General features: G+C 37.2%; 2 protein-coding genes and 1 non-coding gene across 5 annotated transcripts; 2 read left to right on the forward strand and 1 right to left on the reverse strand.

Annotated features, from left to right (window-relative positions):
- The first annotated feature begins 713 nt into the window (after nucleotides 1–713).
- On the forward strand, nucleotides 714–793 carry TRNAL-UAG (transfer RNA leucine (anticodon UAG)). The gene has a single exon. It is a non-coding gene; the product is annotated as a tRNA-Leu (tRNA).
- A 1-nt stretch (nucleotide 794) lies between these two features.
- On the forward strand, nucleotides 795–4,661 carry PLR1 (NAD(P)-linked oxidoreductase superfamily protein). Of its 3 annotated transcripts, none has more exons than XM_088106667.1 (10): nucleotides 795–1,067; nucleotides 1,157–1,385; nucleotides 1,756–1,849; nucleotides 1,966–2,089; nucleotides 2,457–2,558; nucleotides 2,684–2,835; nucleotides 2,945–3,038; nucleotides 4,028–4,209; nucleotides 4,314–4,343; nucleotides 4,457–4,661. In XM_088106667.1, exons 1-9 carry the CDS (start codon nucleotides 954–956, stop codon nucleotides 4,315–4,317), a joined length of 1,095 nt encoding a protein of 364 aa, XP_087962793.1. In that variant the 5' UTR covers nucleotides 795–953; the 3' UTR covers nucleotides 4,318–4,343; nucleotides 4,457–4,661. The 3 variants fall into 3 exon arrangements, 2 of the variants coding, with proteins under 2 accessions (XP_087962793.1, XP_047176380.1); XR_015784284.1 differs by having other exon boundaries at nucleotides 808–1,067; nucleotides 4,314–4,381; XM_047320424.2 differs by having other exon boundaries at nucleotides 812–1,067; nucleotides 4,314–4,661.
- A 278-nt stretch (nucleotides 4,662–4,939) lies between these two features.
- On the reverse strand, nucleotides 4,940–7,462 carry LOC124843751 (ubiquitin-ribosomal protein eL40 fusion protein-like). The gene is made up of 5 exons (XM_047320602.2): nucleotides 7,294–7,462; nucleotides 7,119–7,205; nucleotides 6,659–6,761; nucleotides 5,260–5,326; nucleotides 4,940–5,173 (listed from the first exon to the last, which is right to left on the reverse strand). Exons 1-5 carry the CDS (start codon nucleotides 7,394–7,396, stop codon nucleotides 5,147–5,149), a joined length of 387 nt encoding a protein of 128 aa, XP_047176558.1. The 5' UTR covers nucleotides 7,397–7,462; the 3' UTR covers nucleotides 4,940–5,146.
- Between the last annotated feature and the right edge of the window lie 9,418 nt (nucleotides 7,463–16,880).

Here is a 16,880-nt window from a genome sequence, read left to right on the forward strand (position 1 = left end):
AGAGGAATGGATTATAATGGTTAGAATGACTGCATAAACATCGTCACACAAAATCCATGTTTTTTATTACAATAATATAATTAGATCCTCCAACTTTGTTTAGATATTCAATATATGGAATTATGTCCCATAATAAATTGTTAATAGTAGAATTACAGGTCCTGAAAGGGAATTCAGTTCTTATGTTTTCACTTGTTAGTTGTCTTGCTTAAAGTGAGTTCAGCAACATATATTCTGCTAAAATACCAGAATGTTGATTGAGTACTTCAAACATAAAATAGTTGAAATATAAAAAGTAATAATTACATTCGGATGAATTACACTTATCATATTTATTAAATTAGAAGATTAGAAGAGTGTCCCTACATTTGAATGGATCAGAACTCCAGCTCAGACTCATCTCTTATCCTACCCCATATAAACAACCATCATCTTAGCGATATCATAAATGCACAGACATCAAATATGAAGTGAAAATAATGAGTGTGAATTAGACATTACGATAAGTTCCCATCTTCAATCAAACATCACTTAGCAAACATTTTCTTCAAACAATCTATTTTATTATAAAAAAAATTAACTGGGCCTTGATAAATGTATGCATGAATATCAACTTCACGTGATTCTTTTCACATTTGTCATTGAATTGTGTTCTATCAGAGAATGATAGATAATGAATCAAATAAAATAAATGTAAGTATTTTAACAAACAAGATAGTTTGGCCGAGTGGTCTAAGGCGCCAGATTTAGGCTCTGGTCCGAAAGGGCGTGGGTTCAAATCCCACAGCTGTCAATATTTTTAATGATTTTTTTGTTTTTCTAAACTGATCCATGAGGAAATCGAAATTCAATGGTTACCACATACACAAAACATCAACTGATATTAACTGTTAGAAACTGGTCTCTGTCTGATTCTTCTATCAGTGTTTCATATTTTCACTCACCCTTCATCAATGGCACTCTCAGTTTGCAGTGTTGGCCCCTGGAATCTTAACCCCAAAGCATTATCAACACCATCTTTCTCCTTCAAGTCCCTCAAATTCCCTCCCTTTTGGCCAACCCAAAAGGTAAAAACAATTTTCCTTTTGCGGCATGTGTGGTATGGTACGGTGTGAGTGGGAAGGTAGCTTCAAATTTCAATGGTTGATTGTGGCAGGTGAAGATGGGTCCTCTGAGTGTGTCTCCCATGGGGTTTGGAACTTGGGCATGGGGCAATCAGTTTCTCTGGGGGTACCAGGAATCCATGGATAATGAGCTCCAACAAATCTTCAACATGGCTCTGGACAACGACATCAATCTCTTTGACACTGCTGATTCTTATGGCACTGGAAGGTTAAACGGTCAGAGTGAGAAGCTTCTGGGGAGGTTCATTCGAGAATTTCAAGGTTCATCTCACATTCCTTTCGAACTTCCAGTTACTTTATTATATATTCTGTTGTGGGTTTGAGTGCATGTGTAAATAAATAATTCATTGTTACTTGCCCTGCCTAAATGGCCTTGTTGTTTGATTTATGTTAATTCTCTGCGTCATAATTATCATGATGTAATCTGTAAAACTTTTTACACTGTAACCATTGAACTTTTTAAATAGTGTTTTTTTATCGAAGTAAACATACTTTGTATACATGATGGTTTGTAATTGAACGGTAGTATATAAAATCTTTACATTACAAGTGTGTCTGTGAGTGTGTATTATATATATGGTGATTCTTTTATTCACATTTGTTGACCATATTGAATGTAAGACTTCCTTAGAGAAAAAGGGGAGCAAGCGTGACATAGTAATTGCTACAAAGTTTGCTGCATATCCATGGCGCCTTACACCAGGGCAGTTTGTGAATGCTTGCAGGTATTTGTATGTCTATCAAATACTTCGTCAACTTTCCCATCTCCCATGACAAATATTTGCTTTGTGTCTTTTTCTTTTTGCGTATGGTGTTAAATTTGGATGAAATAAACTTTCAGGGCGTCACTAGATAGAATGCAAATTGAGCAAATTGGGATAGGACAACTACATTGGTCAACTGCAAATTATGCTCCTTTGCAGGAATTAGCTCTTTGGGATGGTTTAGTGGCAATGTATGAGAAGGTTACGATAATTCACGTTTAATAGCAATATTATCGGTATATATAATTAAGACCTTGAGTGAAACATTGTTTAAGGACTAGGCTGAAGGGTAACTTGTAAACGCGTTCTGCTATCTAAACTTCATAACTGATGTTTGCAATGCTAGTAGGTAGCATAAACCTGTAAGGGGAGGAAGGAAACCATAATCTTCCTTTTAATGCACAATGTGGATAAGGTCATTCAGAGTGATTTTTGATTATACATTCTTTTTCAGTGTTAGATCCTCATATTTAAACATTGACTTCAATGGTTATTACATCGTCAAGAAAAATTAATTTAAATTTCTTGAATGATCCAAATTTCTGTACTCATATATGTTGTCGTTTAGGGTTTGGTTAAAGGTGTTGGAGTAAGTAATTACGGACCAAAGCAGCTTCTAAAGATACATGATTATCTGAAAGACCGTGGAGTCCCCTTATGCTCAGCCCAGGTATGAAGTTATGTGTAAATGTAATTTAGCATTCAAAATTTGCTAGACATAATGGGAAAATAGGCATGATCTGATCAAATTCAAACATAATGGGAAAAATTTTCTTCATGATTTCAATGTTTCAGGTGCAGTTTTCTTTGCTAAGCACGGGGAAAGATCAACTAGAGATCAAGAGTATATGTGACTCTCTGGGTATCCGCATGATTGCTTATAGTCCTCTGGGACTTGGAATGCTTACTGGGAAATACTCACCATCTAAACTTCCAAGTGGGCCAAGGTATGTTGATATTTAAGGAAATATTTTTGGGGGATAAACGGTGAATAATTTTGTATCACAATGCATTATTATCTTGTAGAATACTTTAGTGATTAACCACATTTCACAGGGCGTTGCTATTTAAGCAAATACTTCCGGGATTAGATCCTTTATTGAGTTCCCTGAGAGATATTGCAAATAAACGGCGGAAAACCATGTCACAGGTGATCAGTTTCCCATTTTCGTTTTCTCTTTATGCTGCCAATTTCTCGTAGATATCTTGTGAATGTCTCTTGGTAGTAAAAGATGCATTGCAGGATTGCTAACTAAAAGCAAGTTGAATGCTTGATCATGGATCTTTTAAGAAAGATAGTGATGTGTGTATCACTCGTTTTAGTTAGACTTCATTTTCTCACATGTGTTTGAGTAAGGAGCACAACAACTACCAAAATCTAAACTAGTTTTATCTCTTTTGCAAAGCTGGGTCCTCTTAGCCTGGCCAATCTTTTGCATAACAATTTTTATTCCATCTTTGTAGTCATATTATTCATGCTGTAAGCATCTTTCTTCGGTTTTTAATCAATATTTTTTGTACACTGTGCTCGTTCCTGTGCTCCAGATCAACCAATAATAAACTCTGCATAACAGGAGACCAAGATCTTTTTTATTCAAGGAAGCTTGTACATCACATATTATTCCGTTGAAGGATTTGTGTAATATCAATGTCATTGATATGTGGATTGAGAAAGGGGACTACAGCATCTTAAAAGAAAATTTAGTATAGTTTCATAACTTTGAGTGCTGCTTTTCAATCATATTTAAAGTTTCACCTTAGTAAAATGTAATACATTTAGTACGATGTATATTACCAAGGTAAAACTTTAAATATGATTAGAAAACCGTACACTGTAGAAGTCTTCTCATACATCTTATCCACATAAAACACGAGAACTAATGTTGCTTCATTATCAAGATCAACTACCTAGAAGCAAACTTTTAATATCACATTCATGTTTTTGAAGGTCGTACTTCCCTACGCAGCTTACTTTTTTAAAGGTTATATATAAAGTAGTAGCCTTTTACAGAACCACCGACCAACCCACTTAATTGTCCTTGTCTTAGGTGCGTGGAAAATGACAATGCTGACCGCCTACTTGACCATGCCCGAACAGCATACCTTATCACAATCTCATTCTTTCATTTATCATGTCAGGTAGCCATAAATTGGTGCATTTGCAAAGGTACAGTTCCAATTCCTGGAGTCAAATCAATTAAACAAGCGGAGGAAAATTTAGGTGCTCTGGGTTGGCGCCTATCCTCAGACGAGTTGCTTCGTTTAGATTATGCAGCAAACGAATCACCTCGAAGAATGATCCAAAACATTTTCCAAACCAGGTACACATATTCTTTTACTTTTAACGTTATAAAGGCAAATCACATAACACACAAAAGAGGTTGCAATGATACAAGTGTTTTACGTGATTTGGTATTCATAACAGATAAAATATGAAGCGAGACCTCAGCACAAGGTGCGGACGGAGAAAAAGCTTACTTTCACTCACTGAAGGTCACATTCCTTTATCATCTGGTATCAAGAAAGGGGAGTAGAGCTAATGGATGCGTTTCATTTTTACTTGTCCAGGATAATTGCCAGCTGATTAACCTGATTGAGGATGCCATACTATCACTTTTAGGTTTTTGTGATGGGCGACTAAAATACAGAAGTAAGAAGCCGCGATGCCACACAGTCACTTCATATAGCATTGCTTTGTATTTTCATTGTTAAAAATCATACCGACTTAGAAATAATTGTTCAATGCACAATAATAAACTAGGCTTTCAACGAAGACCAGAAACCACACTCAGAATCCGAACACTCTGAAAAACAGCGACGTCTCCGTCAAAGCTTTTTAATCCTCCGACCGCGAGCCCAAAATAAAAACAAACTCATTACGCTTCTAAGGGCATTGGAGTTAAATTAAAGAAAAGGATTTAAGAAATCATAATTACGGTAATGGTGTATCACGAGTTATGTGAAAAACATAAGAAAATTATGGAGTCGAAATTACGGGCCTGACCTTCCACAACTTATAATGGAAATAAAAGGAATTAAGTAATAAAAAAATTGTCAGAGAAACATCCACTTCAAACGCATTATTGTCAAAAACAAAATTGTATCACCATTAGAAGGAACTGTAGAATAATTCATAACGAGTCTCAAACTGAAAACAAGAATAATGAGTAACTACGATACTAAGAAGCTAATGGAATTGTCAGGTTTACACCATATCCAGTAATCCATAACATGTTTGCATCTTGCAGCGAGAACAGTTTACTTGATCTTCTTCTTTGGCCTCAACTGCAATACAAAATAAAAGCCTCAAATAACTCGAAATTTCATTCCATAAAATTTTAGTGAGATATGGCGCTAAAAAATTATTATACCTGGTTGCTGTGTCCACACTTCTTTTTCCTGCAGTTCACAGCACGAGGGTGTAAACGTGCGTAACACCTGCAAAGCATATTGATTTATGAGCATAATGGCTGTGAATGGACATTAGTAATCGTCATGGACACTGAACATGAATAAGTTAAGCAAATGTATATAACGTAGGCTTTCTAATACTTGTATTCCAACATGCATCCCTTAGTTCTCAAAAGAACCAGAGTTTTGCTATGAATACTACTAAGACACTTTTTAAGAATATATTGTTTCAGATTACATTTGATTTACAGCACATGGGAATTCAACACCACCTTACTAAAACAGAAGTAACCCAGAAGAAAACACTGATGCTTTTTAGAGTGCACTTAATTTGAAGCTCGCAACCTATTAATATCAAATTCATTTTATAAAAACGAAGTTCAAGTCCAATATAGAACATTTTGGAAATTCCCAACAGGGAAATATGATTTGATGCATTGAATTGTATCTTCTCAATCCAAATTACAAACAAGTTCCATAAAATAATTAATCTGTAAAGGAAATTGTCCTTTGATTCAGCATTGCCTAAGCAAGTTAAGCAATTATTCAAAATCCATTTTCGCAACGTATGCCTGGTGCTATAAAAAAGATAGCTGCTCATAGCCTAATACGCATCAAGATTTCAATGCATCTAATGAAGTCAAAGGTAAAAGGGACTTAAACTTGGCTTGGATGGGGGAAATAAGAGGAAAGAAGATAAAGGGGAGGAATATTATGAATATGTGGGTATTCTCTGGTACATAAATGCTATTTTACCCTTGTAACAAAAATTTATCATTTAGATGTCACTCTAGCTAATTAATAATTCCTTGCCAAGGGTGAAACAATGTTATTAGAATAGTAAATAAATTATTCTGAACGAAGAGTTTAGCATCCCTCCCCTTATCCATCGCAATGATTGATCAAGAATGGGTGGATGTGGGACAAGAGTAGACAAATAAAAGGGTTAAAATTAACCAACATGCTAGTGGTGGGTGGGAACATGGTATAAGGAACAAAACATAGGTCTTCGATACAGTGGCTGAGTAGAGAGCCACAATACCTTCTCACAGGGATTTCCAGATACACGTAGCTAAAAGAAAACAACAACCTGATGTTGCCATACATTTTTCATACAGACATCCAGTGTAGACAAGCACCTCATTCAGCATTCAGCATTTATATATGAAATCAGTACACTGCTTGCAGACAGATTAGGCTTGCAACATTGAGTTTCATGTGACTTTCTTAAACAATATAAAAAGTTTTTTGTCAGCTTTGACTATACTTCACACAAGAGCATAATTCAAATTAAGAAAAATATTTCAAATTAGTTCTGGATGAACCAACTGGATCCAATACTAGGATGTGTAAACTTACTTGCGGCAGATCATCTTATCCTGGTTATACTTTCTGGCCAATGCCATCAAAGATGGCTCAATAATACCACCACGAAGCCTTAAAACAAGATGCAATGTTGACTCTGCAAAAATAGAGAAACCAACACAATGATAAGTCTCACAATTTACACTAAAGTATTTGAGCATAATTAACAATACTTGAGGCCTGCTCTTTCTCAGCCAAGCAGCACGAAAGTGCTTGGAGTCGGACACAATAAAGTAAAAAGTATCTGATTGTCATATTCATAAAAAAATTTATGTTAATTCTTATCAATTTAAAAACTACAGATTTCCACCCAAACACCTACACACGTATATGGCTAACTACAATTCCTAAAATCTATCTTAAAAAAACAAATCGAACAATTACCGCATTCAAAGCATTAGAGCAATTAACAAGGCCAAACGACACGGAATTTCGAAATTGAGATTTTGCATACCTTTTTGGATGTTGTAATCGGCGAGAGTACGGCCATCCTCCAGCTGTTTTCCGGCAAAGATCAACCTCTGCTGGTCCGGGGGAATTCCTGGAAAGAGAATGAAACAGAACGAGTCAAACCAAGAACGAATAAGAGAGAACGACTAATCAATGGTACCGTTTCGATTAAACTGCACCTTCTTTGTCCTGAATCTTTGTTTTGACATTATCAATGGTGTCACTTGACTCCACCTCAAGGGTGATGGTCTTCCCCGTTAGGGTTTTCACGAAGATCTGCATCTTTCCTTATCTTCCCAAACTGCTATTAGGGTTTCTCGCTTGGTTGTACGTAATATTTATATTGAAGCGTTAAGAGTAGTAGGGTTTTCAGAACCAAGGGTGTGTTTGGTTAGCCGGATTATGTTATTCCAGACCTATTTCTTTATTCTTTTTCATTTGGCAAAGGCTTATTCTTCTTATGATATTAGTGGCTAAAAATATATGCTCAAAATTATATTTGATATGATTTTCTATTATAGTTTCAAAGTATATGGATTTTAATATTTTTAAATATACCAAACGTCACATATTTGAGTTGTTAAAATTTCGTGAAAGTATGCCTATGCACATCAAATTTTTAGACTGCACAAAAATAATAACGAATATATTTTTGTGACTAAATTTCCTTATAATTTAATTTATTTTGTATAAATATGTGAAAGGTCACTAGTCACTAGTTCATCTATATAATAATAAAAAAAATCATAGGATCGTCGTTATATTTGTATGGGAATCTCAAGTGGGTCCGTATTTGTAACTATATCTTGTTGAGTCCAAATATTTGAAAAATTGAGTCAATTTGTCATGTGTGTTAAGTTCTTACAAACAGCGTCAAAGTTTGCTGATGTGTGGTGATGCTGATCTGTGTGATCTTATTACGTAGAAATAAATTTTAAATTATGACGTGAAATTTGATAAAATAAAAAAAAATTAAAAAAAATAAAAAAAGCACTTCTTCACCCAAATTAGGGTTCTGCAGAGCAGATTCTTAAACGATTTAAGATTATGAACTACGAGTTTCATGAAAGCCGCCGACCACCATGCTTCATTGTCGCTCATGGCACTCATTGCAACCCTTACTTAGCCCTCCACTCATAATCATTCTCTTCCCCATCGTCATTCTCACCATCCTCTTCCTCGCTTTGTCCCTACTCCTGTCCGCTGCCACGCACCTTATACGCACAGCCTCCGTCAAGACCAACTGGGACTCCCTCAACACCCTCCTCATCGTTTTCGCGGAGAGAGATATGGCAACCATTGTTTCCTTTTACCAACAACCCCATTTGACGATGCTTCTCTTTCTTCCCTTATTTCCATCAGAAGACGCGAAAGATTTGGTTTTTGTGGAGTTTTCAATTGTGGGTCTGTGTTGGATTTGGTTTGTTTTTAGGTACCTGCTTGTCGCTGAGCACAGTGCAAAGACGCGCGTTTGTGGTTTGCGAGGTTGCCCCGAAGAAAAAGGTGGACTCCGCTGTGAAGAGAGCTCGCCAAATGAATTTACTTGTATTGCCAAATGAATCAACACCAACATCTTCAGTGATATCTACAACACGATTTGGATCGCCAAATGAATTTACTTGTATGACTTGATTCCCATTGTAAAGAACATCAAACTGAACATGTGTAAAAAGGTAATAGTTTTGTTCTCCTCCACCAGGAGTCCACGTATCTTCTTCTAGTTTCCCAATGAACCCCCAGAATTGGAAGTAAGATTCACGGTCTATAGCGCGCTTAAAGAAGCCAATTTCATCAACTGTAAGCTTCTTTGGGCACAAGGTCTCATCAATCTTGTCCTCTCTAAGCCTCTGTTCGCTTGAAGGTGAAACACTGTTTATGAAGAAAAGAGAGCGATGATTTGCGAGGCACAAGCTGTTCGTTTGTGTTGATTTGTGAGCGAAGAAAAGCGATCATTTGCGGGATGAAGCTCTTTTTTTTATCTCGCTATCAAGAGGAGATTTGCGCTGATTTGTTCACAAATTACATATGTGCCCTCTAAACTGTCTGCACATTATTCTCTGTCCACGTCTCTCTTCCTCGTCCTGGTGCTGCCAAATCTGCCACCGCGATGTTGTTGTTTCTCGCCACAATTTTTGCCAACAAATTGACCTCCTGGAGCTTAGTCGCCATCTCGTCGTTTCCGTGGTGGACCTCCACTTGCAGCAGGGAGGCGGGAGGAGCACCACCGCGTGTTTGAGAAGATGATGAACAGTGCCAGTCTCAGCCGTAACCGATTACAGCCTTTGGTTTATCGGTTACAGTGATGTGAAGGAATGTGAGCATTTCTGTAATCGGTTACGTCTACGTGGTAACCGATTACAGAACTTCGTTGTTTTGGTTACTTGGAGGGGTATTACGTTGAAACTGGAAGCCTGTTTCGACGACGCATTTTTCCCCATTTTCAACCGCAAGATACCAAGTACGCAAGGGAGCAGCATCGCCGGCGGACGCGATTCCGACGCGGCAGTCCTCCGATTCCCTATCACCGGAGACGATCTTCACCGGAGCGAGCATGATCTGTTACAGGTTCCGCTGTCGGATTCGTCGTCTTCGTCGGAGGCGGATGAATTGGAGGGAGTCCCGGCAGCTACTTACTGCATGTGGACTGGGTTTCGGGCTGGGTGTGTGGGGTTTGTAGGCGGGGAGGGGAGGGAGTTCTGGGTAGTGGGAGGGTACGGCGATTGAGGAATATTTTTCTGGTGAATGAGTATTACAGAGATGCGGATGCAATGGTGAGTATTACAGAGATGCGGATGCAGTGGTGATGGAAGTTGGGGGGGTGGCGGGAGGTTGCGGATTTGTGGGGGGATAAATTTTCTTGAATATTACTGTAGATGCAGTGGTGATGGAAGTTGAAGGGGGGGGGGGGGGGGCGGCAGGAGGTTGGGGATGTGTGGGGGGATAAATTTTCTTTCTTAATTATAGGTTTTTAATTCAAATTTTATGGGGATAAATCTTCATTTTTTAAAAATTCAAATAAAAATAATAAAATACTCTTTATATTACAAAGTTACTTTAAGAAATATTTTTTGATTCTATTTATTTGGACAGAAATAAATTATTATAAATATGGAAGTTAAGTTATTTTTATGAAAAAAAAAGAAACATTTTATTATAAAAACAAAACAAAAAAATATGTTACAAATAAATACTACATTTAAAAATAAATTTATTTTACTACATTATAATTTTTATAATTTTAAAAATTTAATTTTAAAAATTATTTATAATTTTTTTCTCTTTATAAACATTTTTATAATTAAATGAAACATTAATAAATAACATTTTATATTACTTTTATAACTAGGGGCATTTTGGTAATCTTTAATTTATACCAATTAAACTAATTTTTTAAATCTATCACATCAATCAAATCCTACACTAATTCTCACAAACTTTACTTCCAAATCCACTCTCAATTAACCACAAATCCACTCAAAAAAACAACAAAAAAAGAGTGATTCTCCCTGCACCTCACCGCCTTCGTCCTGCACCTCCAAAACATATTTTAATTCCAATGATACCCTTCGTCTTTCATACACTTAACGAGAATATTTTGAATCTTTTAAAAAGTCAACTGCCTGCCGCATCTCAAACTCAAACCCTACACCCCTTTCCAAATCAGTTCTCCCTCTTTTTCTCTCCCTCATTCTTCCATTTTTCTCTCCCCCGTATTCTGCCATTTTTTCTCCGGGTTCCCTGTGCCAAGTTGCGTTCGTGTAGTGCCAAGCGTTCGTCCTTCGTGCTTTGCGTTCGTCCGTGCTTGCGTTCGTCGTGGTTCGTCTGTTTTTCATAGTGAGGTTTTTCTGGCGTCTAGTACCTTCCATCTGCAAAACCTTCCATCTGCTTTGTTTGTTGTTCTATGCATGTGCTTGGTTGGGTGTTCGCTTCGTGCGCCGGAGGTTGGTTCGTGTTCGTCGCCGGAGAACTTAAACGCCGTTGGAGTTGCGGTCACAGACGTCCGCAGTTGGAAGTGCGGTCAGGTGCACAGAGAAACCGCATTTCGAAGGCAAAAACAAACCGCAGTGCGATCTGCGGAAAGCACAAACCCACGCACCGCAGTTCGAAATGCGTAAAGCACGGAGATCCCACCGCATTTCGATTTGCGGCTGAGACAAACCGCACTTCGAAGTGCGTTAGATTTTTAGGGTTTAGTTTTTTTTTTTTTTATTAGGTTAGTATATATTTATTTTATGAGGTTTTATTTTTATTAGGTTAGTATAATAAATTTAATTTTTTATGTTAGTTGCTAAATAAAATTTTTTGTTTTAATATATTTTGAATTATTTTATTTGTTTGTTAAATTTTGTTGAATTTGTTATTTTTCAACATATTATTATTTTCGTAATATATTATTTATTATGTATTTAATTTTATTTAAGTTTTTTAATTTTTTATGAAATTGAAATAATTATTAAATTGTTTATTGAATTAAATAATAATTATTATATGTAATCTTAAATATTATTTTGGATTTATTTGTAATAATTTAATTATTATATATGTAATTTTTTTGGAATTCGTACCATAAAAATGTGCACATAAATATTGTGACCACTAGGAAACGCACTTCGAAGTGCGGTTAGGAAACAACATAAATATAAAACGCATTTCGAAGTGCGACCACTAGGGAACGCACTTCGAAGTGTGACCACTAGGGAACGCACTTCGAAGTGCGGTTAGGAAACAATTAATTAAGTTTTCACTTTTTGTTAAATAAAGGGTAAAGAAGTAAAATTGGGGGTGCAGGCCAAAGGGGGTCAGGTGCAGGGAGAATCACTCACAAAAAAATTACCTTCAAATCCACTCAAATCCATTCAAATCATCTCCTCCAAATCATCTCCCCCAAATTCTTTCAAAAGAACACACCCTAAACTTAAACTCATACAAAGCATTGCTCAAACGGTCACCATTGAGAACTTCCCCTAGGGACTCTCTTTTTGACAATTGGGATTGTGAAAAACACAACCTTTTTATAATCCAAGTTGTTCAAATTTCCAATCCAATGATCATTTGATCCCATTTTTCAACACCACGAGATTAAAAATTTAACCTTTAACCTAAGACCAAGAGTGACTAACCTGGAGCGCAAAATGGCAAATCATATATAATTCATAGGTCTCATTGCCACAAAAGAATTGTGTAAATAGAAATTCAGTGAACACAAACGTGAAAAAAAAGTAATGAGGGAAAGAATGAAACATGGGGTTGTGGAAGGGACCCACTTTGTTGACAAACAATGGGACAAGTTCTCCAACATTGTAAAAGTGATCGGAGGGTGAAGATGAAGAGAATTGCAAAGTGGCGTAGAGAAGAAGGAGAATGAGGTGGTGCTTTTCAACCATAGATGCAGGTGATGAAGAAGCTGAAGCCAGATGCAAGTCAATCTAAGATAAAAATGCGTACCAAGAAGGTGAAAGCTCTTTGTTATGTAAAAGGACTTGTTTTGGTTAGGGTTATGTTTCAATTGAATGGTTTGAATTTGTTAGATTATATTAGAGAACTTGCATTTTTTTTGTTTGGCATGGAATTGATCTTATCTAATGGTGGAGTTAGTTTCATGTTTGTTTATTTAAAAATGTCTAAACTATAGAATTTCAATTTACTTGATTGAGTGTTACCAGAAGAGGATGAAGGAGACGATGGTGCAAGTGGTTGAGCAACCGAAAACAAGCACTTTGTCGCAGTAGAAGGTTTTGTCTTGTGCCACGTCAATCACTGATAATTTAAGTAAGAAAAACCCACGTAATATAATAGTTTTACATCAACAGATTAAGTGTGCACCACGTCAGCAAATTTTAACGCCGTCTGTCAACACTTATCGAACAGGGCTTAATTGGCTCAATTTTTCAAATATTTGGACTCAATTGAGACAGTTGCAAATATGAGGACCCACTTGAGATTCTCATACAAATATGAGGACGATTCGAGGGTTCAAACCTGGAAAAAACACATTTTATATTCCATATGCTCATTTCTGAGTTAATATATTGATTGTAAAGATTTAAAAATTAACTAAAATTAGAATTATTTTTTAAAATAAAGTTTGAATATTTAATTATTAAAATATAAATTCATAAATAAAAAATTATTTAGTCAAAACTTATTTTATAAAGATCATTATTTTTCTAAAATTATTTTTTTAATTTTAATTTTATTCTTTTTAAGAATATGACCAAATTATTTGAAGTTTAAAGTTTATTATAAAAGTTTTGGTGTAGAGCATAATAACTATATTCTATAAAAAAAATTATCAAGTTCATCTTTTATCATTCGTTTGAGATATTTAGAAGTTTTATGTGTTTGTTTAAAAATCGCATAAAATTTTAAAAAGATTTAAGGTGAATCTTTATTCTTTTAAGAACTTTAGAGAATATTAAAACCGTTGATATAAGTTTTTTTCATATAAAGGTATTGTATTAAATGTAAATGGAGACGTTTAGAAGTTAAATAAAAGGTTTAATAGTCTATTTTGTCCTCAGTTTTGTTCCATTGTGTCAATTAGGTCCCTGGTTTAAAAAAAGTGTCTAGTTGGTCCTTAGTAATTTTTGTGTCAACATCGTCCCTTCCATTAAAAAGAAAACAGAGTTAATAGTACGATGATATGACAATACATAGTGGTAACATGTCATTTTAATGTTATATGTGGTGACGTGGTAAGCAATTAAAGGTTGAGGTGGATACTACACATGGCAACCCCTTCTCCCACCCAAAATTAGGGTTTTGATGGAGAGGGGAAACTACTTACTCTTGCCGCGAAGAAAGGTTGCTCGCGATTCTTGGCCATGAATGGAGGCGCGAGTTGCTCGTTGCTATTGGATCGCAATTAGGATCTTGAATTGTTTTAGGGTTTCTAATTTCTTGTACAGGTTGCAATCTGGCGCGATGAAGGATTCATGGTGTTGGTTCAAGAGAATTACCATGGCTACGCGAGGAAAGCTTCTAGATACGAAGGGGATGAACATGGTTTTGTGATTCTGTTTTGGATGCAGATTGGGTTTGCATTCTCTGTATTTCCCTTTGTAGGTTGAAGGTGCGACGAAGGCGGTCGCGACAACGTCGTGCTCGTGGTAGATGACGGTTTGAATGGAGATCGTGATTAGGGTTCACTTGTGTCGCACCGCAATGGTGGTTCATACGAGTATGGACGAAGGTCGCGATGTTGATGAAGGCGTGTTGTGAGGTCATGGTGGCGCTAGGAAAAGCTTTCGGGTCTCGCAATGGTGGCAGTGCGAATTGGGATGGTGCAAGGGTTGTCTGATCTACACGAATTGGGAGTTCAAAAATTGGGAATTTTTTTGGGTCTTAATCGCGAGGAAGAAGATGATGTTGTTGGTGGTGATTTGGGTTACGCGAGATTGATGATGGAGGGTAGGTTCGAACCTGGTCGTGCGATTTTTGGCATGGTGGTGATGACACGGCATGGTTCTTGGTGGTCGATGGGTTTCACGGTGTGAGTGGTTGCAGGTTCTCGTGTTGAGTGGCGTGATTCTTACGGCGGCGATGGCCTGAAGTGGGCTTTATAGCACGACAACGTTGGTGATGCTTCACGGTGGCGATGGCACGAGGTAGTGGCAGTGGTGAGGTCGCACTTGGGTTCGCGAACCTGCAGGGAGAGGCGCTTTGGTGCGAAGCGAGTTCCATGGTTGATGTGTCAATGGAGGAGATAATGACCATGGTGAGCAAGAATTATGGGTTTTCTCTATTGGTATCGTCAAGTCGCACAGTAGAATAAAATAGCGGAAAACGTGTTCGGTCAACTTTTAGAAAAAATGGTTCCTTTAATTTTCTTATAAACGTTTGATGAGTCAATATTTTCTCGATTTTACTTAGCTTATTGTGCTGGATTTAATCAGGGAATTGTGCTTGAATGTCTAGTATTTTCCCATTTTTGCTAATTGTGCTTAATTTGATCAGAAATTCTTATTTTAATTAATTTGAATTATTTGAGCTAATGATTTGCATCATTGATTGTAGGAAAAATTTTGGAGATACATTTTGGGACATCGGGAAGAATGAAAATAATTCAAGACTCTCCACAAAAAGAAGTGTGCAAGAAGAAGGTCACTACAGTGTTATCACTCTTTGGGCTTATGAGAAAGGGGTGCTTCATTATTGAAAAGGTGGTGACGTCCAACAATTTGCTGTCACCACGGCCTGCACACACGCTATCCAGCGCTGGAAGGGGTTACGAAAAGAAGAAAAGCACGTGAATGGGGGCACTCATTTTTCTGGAATTTAAAAGGTGCACGAAGAAGCCACGTTGGCAGCAAGGCATCCAGCAGCTTGAGAAAAGGATGCGGCTGTCCAACGAGGCCCATGAGCTTGGAGGGAGCGTCCGACCTGCACGCATCCAGCAAAAGGGGGAGAATTGAAGTTGCACGATGACGTCCTGGGGAGAAGTGGTGTGCGTGGACTCAAATGGAAGGGGTGTGACGGGGAAGAAAGAAAACACACGGACGACCCATGGCAATTAATTTTGGAGCATCAGTAAGGCACTAGGAAAAAGGGGACACACGTCGTGCAACAGTGACAACAGAAGGAGAGCATTTTTTTAGGGAATGTAGCGCGGAAGAAAAGGGAGAGTAATGTCTCAGCCTAGCGTGGTCCAGCCGCCACCTGGGAAATGATCTTTCATTTTAGAGGGGAAGCACATTCACGGTAGAAGAGAGTGGATTAGTGATTCAAGAAGGAGTTGGAGCAAGGATGGAGGGCTACGGCTGAAGTGGTGCATAGGGAAACATGATGGAAGAAGTGGATGCACATGGACGGTGGGGGTTCTCAGTCACAACAGTAGAAGCAAATGGTGTCACAGTTGGAGAGGAGCTCACTTGCAAGAAAAATAAGAAGTGGTGATTCGGTGGAGGATGGAAGGGAAGCAGCGCATTCAATTGGAGAACGTAGCTTCCGTGTTGGTGTGCACGGTTTTTATTCCAGCAGCTGCCACGTCCGAGCTCCAAGAGCTTTTAGTTTTTACTTCTTCAAGCATTTAATTTTAAGTGTTATTCACGCATTTACCTTTTCACTTTCCGCCTCCATTCATTCTCGGTTTGCATTTAAATTTTTAGCTAAAACTTACATCTTCAATTAGTTGATACACTTTTGCTTTGAAGTTATATTCCAGCAATGTGCATTTCTTATTTAGCCTAAAGCGTTTCATTTAATAGCATTGGATGCATTTTTTCTTTTTCAGCTGAAATGAATTTGGTTTTCCACCTTATAGTTTTGTTTATTGTTCAAGCATTTTGCTTAGTGATGTTTCGGTGATGGAGTGGTAGATTCATTAGATTTAGGTGTATTTAATTTGGTCCATGCAAGCTGAAAGTGTAGCTTCTTTTATTCCAGCCGCAACAAGATGCATTTTCTTTTTATGCATTGTGTTCAAGTTGTTCATGGAATTGGTAATTTAATTTTTTCTCGCTGCATTATGCTTCTATGCATTGCCTTTAATTAATGGAAGATGCATTTCTGATTTAGCAATTTCAATTCAAGTGAGTCATGCAAGTTTTCTTTAATTTAGTTGTAATGTTAGCTTAAGTGACCAACTGTTTTAATTTTGTGTTTGCATCTGTGTTTATGTTCGTGTTTTAATTTAGTCCATTTTTAATCACAAAAACATTTTCAAACCCCCCCATTACGTGTTTGACCTAAGTCTCAACCACATTTGGTCCTTGAGAGACGACCTAGGAGTCACTTCCTAGCATTATACTGCATTCTTATTTGCACA

The sequence above is a fragment of the Vigna umbellata genome, chromosome 2 (genome assembly GCF_029865625.1).
Source record: "Vigna umbellata cultivar VRB3 chromosome 2, Vumbellata_1.0, whole genome shotgun sequence".
Classification (NCBI taxonomy): Eukaryota; Viridiplantae; Streptophyta; class Magnoliopsida; order Fabales; family Fabaceae; genus Vigna; species Vigna umbellata.